General features: G+C 42.2%; 1 protein-coding gene across 2 annotated transcripts in view; it reads left to right on the top strand.

Moving 5' to 3' along the window:
• Positions 1–12867, top strand: part of PTPN9 (protein tyrosine phosphatase non-receptor type 9) — a 110097-nt gene extending 97230 nt beyond the window's left edge. For both annotated transcript variants that reach the window (XM_081157249.1, XM_081157248.1), the window contains 4 exons: positions 4658–4736; positions 6059–6209; positions 6608–6815; positions 7817–12867. In XM_081157249.1, the coding sequence (XP_081013375.1) occupies positions 4658–4736; positions 6059–6209; positions 6608–6815; positions 7817–8031 (653 nt within the window). In that variant the 3' untranslated portion in view covers positions 8032–12867. The remainder of the gene's footprint in view (positions 1–4657; positions 4737–6058; positions 6210–6607; positions 6816–7816) is intronic.
• Positions 12868–13164: the final 297 nt, after the last annotated feature.

Genomic DNA, 13164 nt, shown 5'->3' with positions numbered 1-13164 from the left:
AACCAAAGATAATGTGTGATCCATGATTGAAACCTGTGTTTGGAGAATAAAACTGTTGACAAACTACTGGGACAATTGGAGACTATGTATTAGATAATATTGTATCAGTGTTTAATTGCTTAAGCATGATAATGGTATGGTTCTGTAATTTAATGTCCTTGTTCTTCTAAATATGTGTTCAAGTATGTAGGAGTGAAATGTCATAATGTCTAAAACTTAGTTTTGTGGGTTTTTTTTCAAATTATAAGAGAAAGCTTATTTAGAAAGTTACAGCCCAGCCGGGCATGGCTCAGCGGTTGAGTGTCGACCTAGGATCCAGGCAATCAGGGTTCGATTCCCGGTCAGGGCACATGCCCGGGTTGCGGGCTCGATCCCCAGTCGGGGGGCGTGTAGAAGGCAGCCAATCAGTGACTCTCTCATCATTGATGTTTCTCTCTCTCTCTCTCCCCCTCGGTCCTTTCCTCTCTCTGAAAGCAATAAAGATATATTAAAAAAAAAAAAAAGTTACAGAGGTAGTAGAAGTGAGCCAGCTGGGCTGCATAGGCTAAGGAAACAAGCTACAGAGGCAGAAGAAGGGCCATTGGTGCTTAGGAAAGAGAAAGGCAAAGGAAACTAACTTGCATAGGGGGGTGAAGAGGGGGAAGGGAAAGGCGCAGGTGTGCTCCTGAGAGGGAAAGTGTGCAGAAACTTTTTAAAATTTTTTGACTAAAACTTAACAGTGTTTATTTCTGGGAGTTACAATTACATTTTTAAAAATTGTTTTTCTTTATTCTTTATTATATTTTCCAAATAATTGAAACTTTTAAATAGTTCAGTAAAAAAAGAAAATATGTGTATACAGTAGGTCTCCCCTTATCTGTGGTTCTGCTTTCTGCAGTTTCAGTTACCCATGGTCAATTGTGGTCTGAAAATATTAAATGGAAAGTTCCAGAAATAAACATTTCATAAGTTTTAAATTGCATGATTTTCTGAGTAGCATGATGAAATCTCGAGCTGTTCCATTCTTTCCCACCTGGGACATGAACCAACCCTTTGTGCAGTGTATCCACTTTGAGTATGCTACCTGCCTGTTAGTCACTTAGCAGCCATCTCAGTTATTAGATTGATTGCCACAGTATCACAGTGCTTGTGTTTAAGTCACCCTTACAGTAGCCTATTGCTATGTCACAGTGCCTAAGTCATTCACCTCATTTCATCCTATCACGTAGGCATTGTGTCATCTCACATCATCACATCATCACAAGAAAAGGATGAGTAGAATACAATAAGGTATTTGAGACAGAGAGACCATATTTACACAACTTTTGTTACAGTATATTATTAAAATTGTTATTGTTAATCTCTTACTGTGCCTAATTTGTAAGTTATGTATCATATGTATGTATAGGGAAAATATATACATATATATAGGGTTTGGTACTATGTATGGTTTCAGGCATCCACTGGGAGTCTTAGAACATATCCCCCCCCCCCCCCAGATAAGGGGGGACTGCTGTATAGAGGAAAGCAAACATTGCAAAATGGTAGCTAAAAATGACAGCTTTTGAACTAAAGAATGTCTGAGTACAATGTACTATTCTTTCAACTTTTAGGAGGTTTCAAATTTTTCAAAATAAAAGGTGAGGGAAAACAAAAGGGAAAAGGGCCCTTGGATTTTTGATACATTGTTAATCGGTCTTATGGTCACAGGTTTATATTTTTCCCGTAGGAGGGACTACTCCCTCCAAAAGGAGTCTTTTCAAGATCCTAAGAAGAAACGAGAACAATCGGAAGATTTTTGGCAGGTATAGGATATGATGTGATGCCTGAGAGAGTAGGGCCTTTGTTGAGGAGGATTGTCTTGGTATGATCGGGTTTATACAGGGTAAGGATTGGCTTTAGGGGGTCTCAGAATGCTCCTTCCTCCAGGTTTAGAAGGCAAGGTTACTGCTTAGCATTGCTAATTATGCAAGGATTGGGTCTTTTAGGCCCTGTCCAGAAGAAGAAACTCCTCCATGAATATAGGACAGAGGATTTCATGAGTCAAACACTGATCACCTGTAGATGTTAGCACCAGAAGATGGGGGCCCTATGATGTTGAAAAGGCTGGTTTGATTTGCCTGGCTACCATTCTTGGCTATATTTATAGTATTCTGATTTTTAATCATCATAACATTTCTAATAACAATATCTGTCTCTATTGAAGTATGTATTATATATCAGGTACATGATCTCCATCTAATTATCATAGAGACTTTGCAAGGAAGGTTTGTTAATCCATGAAGAAACTGAAGCACCAAAAGCTTAGATGACCTTGTATTACACAGCTAATCAGTGGTAGAGCTAGGATTTGAACATATGTCTGTTTGGTTCAAAAGTCCTAGCAATCCAAGTCAATGGATTGTTTTACCCATGTCAGCATGAACTGGTGACTTTATTTCTTCAGAAAAGTCTACTGTTAAATAGTCTAATCTGGGTAGTACAACTTTTCCTTCCAAATCTCTCTCATGCCTTTGAAGAAATTGTGACTTTCTCTGCCCTGCTTGAGTTTGAGTGGTATCTGGGTTATCAGATGCTTTGATAGGCAATACCAAGTTGTCAGCGGTTTGAATGTGGAAAGTAAAGTATCTGAGAGCTGCTGTGGTGCAGGGTAGTGAAATATGGATAAGCTGGGAGTCAGAGATGGGGTAAGGGTATTCTTATTATCTCCTTGATGTGCATACTACAGTAATGCATATCTGTTACAGAAAATTGAGAAAATGAAGATGAAAATCACTCATAACCCTGAGACCCAGTGATAATGTTAACATTTTGCAACATCTCCTTCTAAACCTTTCTCTATGCTTATAAATAGGTACAGACATACAAAATATCTAACAAAATGGGCTCTTTCTATACATTATCTCTTTTTTCACTTGATGGTATCTTGTGCATACCTTTCCACAGCAAAAAACACAGATCTTATAACCTTATGGATTGTTTAAATTGGGTGTACATGATAATTTAATCCCCTTTTGTTAGACATTTAGTTTGTTTTCAAGAACTTACATGCTTTTGTTAGTGTCCACTTCTGTACAGAGGAAATTCTAGTGTCATAAAATGTTGGTGCTTGTTAAAAAGGCTTTAGCAAAAATGGTAGTGAAATCAGCAAACTTCCAGAATCAAATCAACCCTTGGTGCTTCCTTGAAACCAGAGGAGGAAAAACCATTGGGAAAGTACAAGGAACTATCCTAAGTTGTTGCCTCTTTGATTGAAAGGGAATTGTTGGCCCACAAGTATCTTCAAAGTTCCTTCTGAGTGCCAACCCTGTGCAGGCTGTAATACAGAAGGAGAACTTGACACCATGGCGCTTGCCCTCAGCTCCATGTTTGTTGAGATGTGTTTAATTCTCATGAAGTAAAATGACTGATGTAAGACCATATACATTAAATGGTTAAGCTGTTTTGATCCAGCTGTGCCATCAAGATCTGAGAGGAGAGGAAGCCCGACAAGGAGTGTGGTGTTCAGAGAAAGCTTCAAGGAGGAGGCAGCACTTGAAAATGGGTAGAAAGTGCCTTGGAGGTGAGAGAGACAGCTTGAGCAAAGGAATAGAGGCAGAAGTGAGCATAATGTGTCTATATTATGATGAAGCAATTTTTTTAGAAAGATTAAACTGGCAGGGGTATCCAGAATAGAATGGAAGAGAGAGTCCTGTTCAGAAAAGTAAACCAAGGTGGGAGTATGGTAACTCAGACAAAAGATGATATGGTTGGTTCTCATAGCAGTGAAATTGAGCAGGGAGACAGGATGGGGGCAAAAGGACAAAAACCAAAAGCAATTCAAAGGCAAAGAATCTCAAGGACTTGGTAGATAAAGAAAGTGGGTAAAGGCCCTGGCTGGGTAGCTCAGTTGGTTAAAGTTTCATCCGATATGCTAAGGTTGTAGGTTTGAACCCCAGTCAGGGCACATACAAGAATCAACCAATGAATGCATAAATAAGTGGAACAACAAATCAGTGTGTGTTTTTTGTTCTCTCTCTCTCTCTCTCCCTTCCTCTCCCTCCCTCTCTCTCTCTTTCTCTCTCTCTCTCTCTCTCTCTCTCTCTCTCTCAAATCAATTAAAAAAAATTTTTTTTTAAAGAGAAAATGGGTTAGAGTCGACTGAGACCCATTAAGACTGAGTGATCGAAGAATGCCAGTACTGTGAACAGAGATGAGAAAGTGGAGAGAGAAAGCTAGTTTTGAAGAAGGAAGCTGAATTGCAAATATGTGGGGTCTGAGGAGATGATGGGACACAGAAGGGGAACAATTCAGTCAGCAACTGGTTATTGATTGTAAGGTGTAGATGAGATGAAAACAGCTAGAGACTTGTGCTCAGTTGACACTTTCAGTCTGGATATGAGAGCTGAAGCCCTGGTAATAAGTCCCTGAGAGGGTCTGTAACAGTGCTTCTCAGACTGTAACCTACCTACAGTTTCACCTGGAGACCTTGTTAACCTGAGGATGTGATTTCTAACACTCCCATACTGTGCTTGTGCTGGTGGTCCAGGGGGCCACTCTGAAGAGCAGGGATATAGCTAGAAGAGCAGGGAGCCAGTATCTGTGCTTTGGAGTTAGTAGTTGGGAGAAAAACAGAAGAGCTCAAGAAGGAAAAGAAGTGCTTCAGAGTCATGTACCTTGTCTCCTCCTTTCATTCCAGGTCCTTTGGAGAATACCTATCGTGATTTCTGGCTCATGGTATGGGAGCAAAAAGTCTTGGTGATTGTCATGACCACTCGGTGAGTTCATCCCTTTTCTTCCCACTGCTCTCTCCCCCTACCCTCTTCCCAAGCATGGGTGATTGAAACGAGGAATTTAGCTCTTAGACACAATGAGGATTACGAAAGCCATGGCTAACGGTTTAAGATGTTATAGCTTTTTTTTTTTTTTTTTTTTAAACCGCCTTAAAGTTAACACAGCCAGTCCGGCTAGGCATGGCTCAGCAGTTGAGCTTCGACCTGGGATCCAGGTGGTCGGGGTTTGATTTTGGTCAGGGCACATGCCCAGTTACGGGCTCGATCAATGACTCTCTCATAGTTGATGTTTCTATCTCTCTCCCTCTCCTTTCCTCTCTCTGAAATCAATAAAGATATATTTAAAAATAAAAAAAGTTAACACAGCCAGGGTATGGTGATTGATAGATCTAACTTCTCAAAGCTTTAATCCATGGCTCTGGTGACCCTGTGCCAGTTAGAGCCTATTCTGAGGTCCTGGCCTTATCCACTAAAGGAAGTATTAGGAAACATGGGACAGTTCACTTTTAATCTCCATACTGGCTTCTGAATTACCAGTTCCCCTTTGTTCTCCCTTTCCTTGCTACTTTTATCATTTTCTGCTCAGTTAGGCAGGAAGCTCTTGAAAAGAATATTTTTGAAAGTTTGGTGTACATATCTGCCAAACCTTCAGGAATTACTATTTCATTAGTATTACCGCTATCATTATGATAATTATAACCTATTTCAGATGAGGAGAAAAGAATTAATGAGAGTGTTAGCTCATTTCCCTTTCTCATGTCACTGGTTACAACCACCTTTGATTTGGAGAGGAGGTTGTGGACGAAGTACCACCTTGGAGTACCTTGGAGCCACTGAAGTATAGTGAGGTGGACTTCAGGCCTTTATACAAACCTCGGGCTGGCATCTCAGGAGCTGTGCCTTTCCTACCCTTCTATCACCCATGGGCCCTCATTGGGGAAGAAAATGAACAGTGGCTGAGATACAAGGCAGAGAGGTCAATCCGGCCTACCACACTTTCTCTACTGTCTTTCTTTGTCCACCCAGTATTTATCTCAGATATGTGAGGAGTACCCAGAGGAAAGGGGCCAAATGATATAGTAAGTGCTCAATAAAAGTCTGCTAAAAGAGTATATGCAGAAATTTTTGCTGTTTCATCTGTTTAGAATGAAGATTTTCTTCCTTTACTGCCAAAAAGCAAGGGTATAAGTTAAAAGCAGTGCAATAAATGATACTGCTGCCTAGGGGTAGAGCAGGTCCTAGGGTGGGCATGGTTAGTGCTGTGGAGAGGAAGGGCAGAAGGCTTACCTTGCTCTGTGTGTCTTCAGCTTTGAGGAGGGCGGCAGGAGGAAGTGTGGCCAGTACTGGCCTTTAGAAAAAGACTCTCGGATCCGATTTGGCTTCCTCGCAGTGACCAATCTAGGCGTGGAGAACATGAACCATTATAAGAAAACAACGCTAGAAATTCATAACACAGAGGTAAATCCAGGTTTCTGTTTTCTCACTTTTTTGAAGCTAAGGGAGAACCATTACTGTAAAGAAAATATCCAAAGGGAACAGGCAGGATTTCAGGGGCATAAGTTACTTCATTTTTCTGGAAATAGGATGAGGATATTCAGTTCAGAGCTAATATAGTCATATTATCTCAAGACAACAGTGGCATTACTTAGGAATAAAACTTAGAAGAAGTCTGGATCCTATAAATACAAACTCTGCCCTTTCCAGACATTAAACCTTCCCTTTGCGTTTGTAGAGGAATAGTTGTGGAGAAAGTTGAGGGTGGTAGGGATCCCAGGGCGTCAAGAATTAGAAAAGCTGAAGTCAGTCAGGGCAAGCAGAAGTGACCTCACTAACTTTTTCTTCTTTTTCTATTCAAGGAGCGACAGAAACGCCAGGTGACTCACTTTCAGTTCCTGAGCTGGCCTGATTATGGTGTCCCCTCTTCAGCAGCTTCCCTCATTGACTTCTTGAGAGCAGTCAGGAGCCAGCAGAGGCTTGCTGTCAGCAGCATGGGAGCACACTCCAAAGGGCAGTGCCCTGAGCCACCCATTGTGGTCCACTGCAGTGCAGGCATTGGCAGGACAGGTAATAATGCACCTGAAGCAGCTGTCAGAGTCTCTGGAGGCAGTAAAGGTCGGGGAGGAATAACCAAACTCTTCATTGCCAGATTGAGAGAATTTGTCCATTGATGGTGAATTGCCATGAAAAATTCTTCTTTAATGTCCTTTTGGTATCCCTAGTGCTAAGTGTATGTCCAGAATATACACTTCACAAACCAAGTTCTCTGGGGGCTGATGCTTTATAAATTCCATTGGCATGATTATCATCTGACTCTATCACTGTCACCTGGGTGTCCCAGAGAGCTCAGCTGGGCTATTGCTTCCTTCCCATCTCTCTCCCTGGGGAGGTCCCCACCTTGTTTGTGTCTCCATTCTGGATCCAGTTAGCAACTTAGCCTTAAGGGGATGGGCACTGCAGGGACTGCTAGCATTTCTCATCAGAGATCCCTTTGGGAGAAGGTCAGGAAGAATAGGTTTGTGGTAGGCTTTTGTGGAAAAAGTGTAGACTCTGAAAATTAGGGCCCAGGTGTAGGAATGCTGTTGTTTTATTTGGGATTGTCACTTTCCTATCTATTTTTCCTGCTACCTCCATATATGTGCTGAGAGACAAGAGGCCTTCTCATTTCTCTGGCCTCCAACACTCACAGTGCCCTCCTCCTCGACTCCTTTCAGGCCTGAGGCCCCTTGCCTTAAATTCAGTCATCCTGCCCGGCTGGGCGTGGCTCAGCGGTTGAGGGTTGACCTAGGATCCAGGTGATCGGGGTTTGATTCCCAGTCAGGGCACATGCCCGGGTTGCAGGCTCGATCCCTGATTGGGGGCATGCAGGAGGCAGCCCATCAATGACTCTCTCATCATTGATATTTCTATCTCTCTATCCCTCTCCTTTCCTCTCTCTGAAATCAATAAAGATATATTTAAAAATAATAATAATAAATTCAGTTATCCAGTCCTGCCTGGGTTATTTGGAAGAGGGAGGGGGGAGAGAAAAGGTAGACCAGGTATGACCACTTCCTTTCTTCCTTCAGGTACCTTCTGCTCACTGGACATCTGCCTGGCACAATTGGAGGAGCTTGGTACTCTTAATGTGTTCCAGACGGTGTCCCGCATGAGGACCCAGAGGGCCTTCAGCATCCAGACCCCTGAGCAATACTACTTTTGCTACAAGGCAATCCTGGAGTTTGCAGAAAGGGAGGGCATGGTGCCATCCAGCCACAACCTCCTGGCCATGGAGAGTCAGTAACTGTCCCATGAGCCTCCCACCTGTTAGCCAGCCTTCTTCCTTAAACTACCCTGGACACCGCTGAGCCTATAGGTTGCCATCAGTTACACTGAAGCCATGGACCAACCTCTTTCTTGTGTCTCCTGGTGCACGGAAGGCAGCCTTTTCCTTTGGCTAGATAGAAGTGGTGAAAATGTTATTAGAAAGGGCCAGCAGCAATGTGTTCTTAATTCCTAGCACCTGCCATTGAACTGTGCCTTATTAAAACCAAATTGTGGCTGTTGATTTTTGCCAGGGGCTCCAAGCAAGGTAAGTGGGAAAGGAAACTCTCTCTTCCCTTTCCCAATGCCTTCTCCTTCTGGAGGTCTCTTTCCCATTCCTTCCCTTTGCTAGGATTTTATGGGGAGGTTTGGTGAGCATCCACCTTCCTTCCCAGAAAGCTTGACCAAGTTATATGTTCTAGAGAACGTCCTGAGTGCCAAGCACGTTTATACCTAGAGCATATATTCTAGTCTTTTCTGTTATTCTGTATGTGTGCGTGTGTGTATGTGCACTTATGTGTATGGGTCCATCTGTATGTGTGTATATAATATATACTGTATGTGATAATATGGTGGTATTCTATAAATACATATACACAGAGTTACTCCTTTGTAGAAGTTCCTGGGGCCCCATGTTGCAGTTCAGGACCCATTGCTTCTTGTGCCCTACTGTTTATCCTGGGCTAGCTGGGGTGGGGATCATGCTTCCTGTTGTCAGACCGCAGAGTGGTGGAAAAGGACACAGGCACATCTACTCTTCATGTTCCTTCCACAGGCCTTCATCTTTACATAAAGGCTTATCTCTCTTCAGGATACTATCTGTTGGAGCCGAAAATACTGGTTTGTGGTGACACTGGTTTAATTCAGCATGGATTGCCCTTACCAAATTATTTTCCTCCATTTGTTTTGATGATTTTGGTAATAGAACTCCACTGTGATTTTCTTTCCTCTTCTTATCACTTGGGGATTGGAGACTGGGAGTAGAGATAAACTCACTGAGCAGCCAGAGCCAAAAGCAATTGATTCAGTGTCTTGGAAAGAGAAGGAGCTCAGGTATGAGAAAGGAAACTACTTTGAGAATCTTTCCCTGGGAGAATGAGCTAGGGGCCCCTTTTTCTTTTGTCAAAAGGTTCCTTTCCTTATGCAGCTTGGCCCTGTCCACTCAGATGCCTATTTCTTTCTGCCTAGCAGCCTGCCAGACCCTGGAACTCAAGCTGGGTGAGATCTGTGTCAGTAAAAATCTTAACTCCTGGCTGGATGAGGCAGTTCCCTGCAATTACTATTTCCCTTCCAGTCACTCAACCTGTCCCTCTCTGCTCCCAGCTTACCCAGCCTGATGTGCCAGGGATGGAATCGAGTCCCCAGTCTACATTCCCAAGAAAATCCCAGGAACTCCTAAAGCTTCCCCCATCACAGATGAGGTTAGCAGCTGATCAGACCTCAATACTTTTATACTGTAATAAGCTCTTGAATGTATAGGTTCCTATTTTACAGTCTTTTCATTTTATATTTAATATCTGTGGACTGAGTCAGATTCAGAAAATAATTGTAAATGTTCATATTCAGTATCTTACACTGATAGTTTTGTATTTACATATAAATATACTGACATGATCAAATCCTTATAGCTTCATCAATTTAGTAGCAGTGTGGGGCTGGGAAGGTGAGGAGGGGGTCTAAAAACTGGTTTGGGAGGGATGGGGAGGCAGGGAGGGACCCAAGGCCTCGGTATCAGACTTTTAGTTCTGAAAGCCATCTACCTTGCCCGTAGGCCAATACCTTAGCTCTGGGCAGAAATAGGGAACCAGCACCAGTTGAGTGCTTATTGGGTGCCAATCTCTGTGCTTGGTGCTTTTCCTCTCATTACCTCATTCAAACCTTACAACAATCCAATGAGAGATTATTCTCCCTCCATTCTATTTCTATATAGATGAGGAAGGTAAGGTCCAGAGGATTACAGTGATTTGCTCTAGAACTAGAGCCAAAGTTGGCCTGCTTATAAAGGCTGTGGTCTCTTCACTTTATTGCTGTCTCAAAGATTATTGTTGTCTTTTGAAACTACTTGATTTTTTTGTAGTTCTCTTTCAGAGCATAAACAGTTCTTAAAATTCCAGGTAATTGATCTTGAGCTCGTGTTGCATGTGGTAGACAAGAAGGGTGACAGAATTGGTGACTCATTCTCCCAAATAGGACCTCCTTGTGTAGGGTCTTCAAGTCTGTAGAGTACCAAAGGCGTCCTTCTTCCAGAGACACTCAATGCTTTATGGGTACACTGGTGTTTGTGGGACGATCTTGAGTCATTTGCATCTCTCTCTTAGGATGCAACTAGAGGCTTTATCCATGTAGGACCACTCCCGAGGCCATATAGCTACTCCCGTTGACAGTCTTCCCAGCTGGGACAGTTCTGGCGTGGAGTGTGAAAATATTGGGGTGTTTTTAAACTGTTTAAAGTGCTTTCTAGGTACTATTTCATTCACCCTCAAAACAACCTTTTGAGGTAAGTATTGACAGAAGAAAAAAACTGAATCACAGAAAAATTAATTTGCCACTAAGAACCTGGACCATCTGACGCCAAAGTACCTGCTGTTGATGTTAACTTTTACACTATATTCCCTCTAGGGATTCATATCCTGATTTGCCAACAAATTTTTCTTGAGTTTCTGACTTAAGAACTGAACTGTAGAGAAAATGATTAAGCTAGTCCTTTTTTGGATGACCCTTTTATTCTCTTGGGGGCAAGCAAGCATAAGAGGTGAACAGAGATACCTGAAATCTGGGAGATCAGACAGGGTAGGGGTTTGGTGAAGTGTATAGGAAACAGGATTAAATGATAAAGGATCTGGAAGAGGTAGACTTGAACTGTCATTTATTTGAAGAGGCTATAGCACGTTGCTTTGTAAATTCAGAAGTAACACATGAGCTCCCCCTTGCATGTCTGAGGGTTGGTGAGGTTATCACTTTTAGAGCTCCATAAAGATGCAGATTGCTGGATCCTGCCCAGTACATGATTAAGTGACTGACAGAATGAACCAGGTATTGGAAGCACTGTCTTTGTCCATGTCCCTGACTCTGAGGAAGGACAGCAAATTGATGTCTTACAAATCTGAAAGAAAGGGCTCAACAGCCTCATTGCCATGGTTTACTTGTAGCGTTTTACCATTGGGAAGATAATCAATACTCAGTGTGAGCCTATCTGTTTTAGATATTAAAGGAGGTAAAGAAAGAGTAAGACAGAGAAGCAGCCCTGAATCTGTTCAGGAAGTTAAACCTTTCACAGGGGATTTGGTGAACAAAGCAAGAGAACCCACAATCAACTGCTGGATTGTACAATTGAGAACACAAGATGAAAAAGTGTACAGGAGACATCAGAGCAGTGGCAGCATAAAAGATACCCTTGGCCTCTCCCCCTGAAATTTCAACAAATGAACCAACTGTAATTCAACAAAGAGGCACACAGAGGCACGCCTGAGAAACCTGCACATTGAAACATCTCAAGGTGGGAAACTGGAAATAAATTGGGAGATAAGAGGGGAGAAGAGCTCAGACAGCCCTCAGACACAGCCCTGTAGCTGGGAGAGAAGAGGGAGCCGGTGGCAGCAGGAACTTCCTTTGGCTGGGAGGAAAAGAGCACTGTGGGGGGTAGTCCAGCAGGACAAGTAGAGTGAACAGTTACTGAGCCAGCAGATTCCTGACAGAGTGTGGGGTTCTGCCTGCAGATACTCACTGTCCGCGGTGATGTTTCTGACAAAGAAAAAGAATCACAGAGCCCTGCCACCCTTTGGATTCCCAAAACTTGCCTCCCATTGCCCTCTGTGTTGGGTCAAGGCACATTTTATGTTTAAACCAAGAGTTATTGCAGTGGAACTGCTGTTTCTGTCAACTGATCCCGGGTTTTGGTGCTTGGGGTGGGACTCCATGGAGGTCTAGGGCTGCCATTATGTTGATGGGAAAACAGACCCCACCCCCCAGCAGCATAGCTGTACTGCCTTACGGAAGCTGTGGAGGTCAAATATGGGAAATCACAGAGAAAAAATTTTGCAATTCAATGCTATCTACTAGACAATAGTAGAAAGATCTCGTCAGAGAAAGCTGCTAGAAAAGGGATATTTATGCGTAGACAGAGGAGAGGAGCAAATAACATGAATAACCACGGTAACAAGGATGAGCAGAAAGAAAATGAAAAATCCCCAGAAAGCAAGCTGGAACACATGGAAATATGTGATATAAATGACAGATTTAAAGATTGCAGTTGTGAAAATAATGAGATGCGAGAAAATACAGATAGGCAATTCAGTGCACTCAGAAAACATCAATGAATAAAACGAATACTTTACAAAAGAGATTGAAACTTTAAAAAAGAACCAATCAGAAATCCTGGAAATGAAGCAGGTAATTAAGAAGATTAGGAATGAGCTACTGAGCATAGAAGACAGAGCCAACCAGACAGAGGAAACAAATAGTGATATCGAAGATAGGAATCTAGAAATGACACAGAGGGAAGAAGAGAAAGACCTGAGTATAAAAAAAAAAGAAAGAGCTCTATGAGAACTATCAGATTCCATTTTAAAAAAGCAATATAAAAATAATAGGCATGCCAGAAAAGGAAAAGAGGGAGAAGGGAACAGAGAGCCTACTCAAACAAATAGTGGATGAGAACTTCTCAAACCTATAGAAAAAACTAGATCCTCAAATTCAGGAAGCAAACACAACACCTAGTTACCTCAATCCAGAGGCCCTCTCCAAGGCACATTGTATTAAAACTGTCAAAAAGTAATGACAAAGAAAAAAATTCTCAAAGCAGCCAGGGAAAAGAAAAGAAGTGACCTACAAAGGAAAACACGTCAGAATGTGATCTGACTTCTCAGCAGAAACTACAGGCCAGAAGAGAGTGGAACCAAATATTCAAATGTCTGAAAGAGAAATTACCAGCTACGAATAATATATCCAGCAAAATTATTCTTTAAATATGAAGGGGAAATAAAGATGTTCCCAGACATACAGAAGCTGAGAGATTTTATCACCAGAAAACCTCCACTGCAGGAAATACTCAAGAGAGTTATTCTACCTGAAACAAAGAACATAAGGTCACAACACTATGAATAAGATCACCAAA

This window comes from Miniopterus schreibersii, assembly GCF_964146895.1.
Source record: "Miniopterus schreibersii genome assembly, chromosome: 1".
NCBI classification, from domain to species: Eukaryota; Metazoa; Chordata; class Mammalia; order Chiroptera; family Miniopteridae; genus Miniopterus; species Miniopterus schreibersii.
Note: the sequence above shows the minus strand (reverse complement) of the source record. Positions and strands in the feature narration are given on the sequence as shown.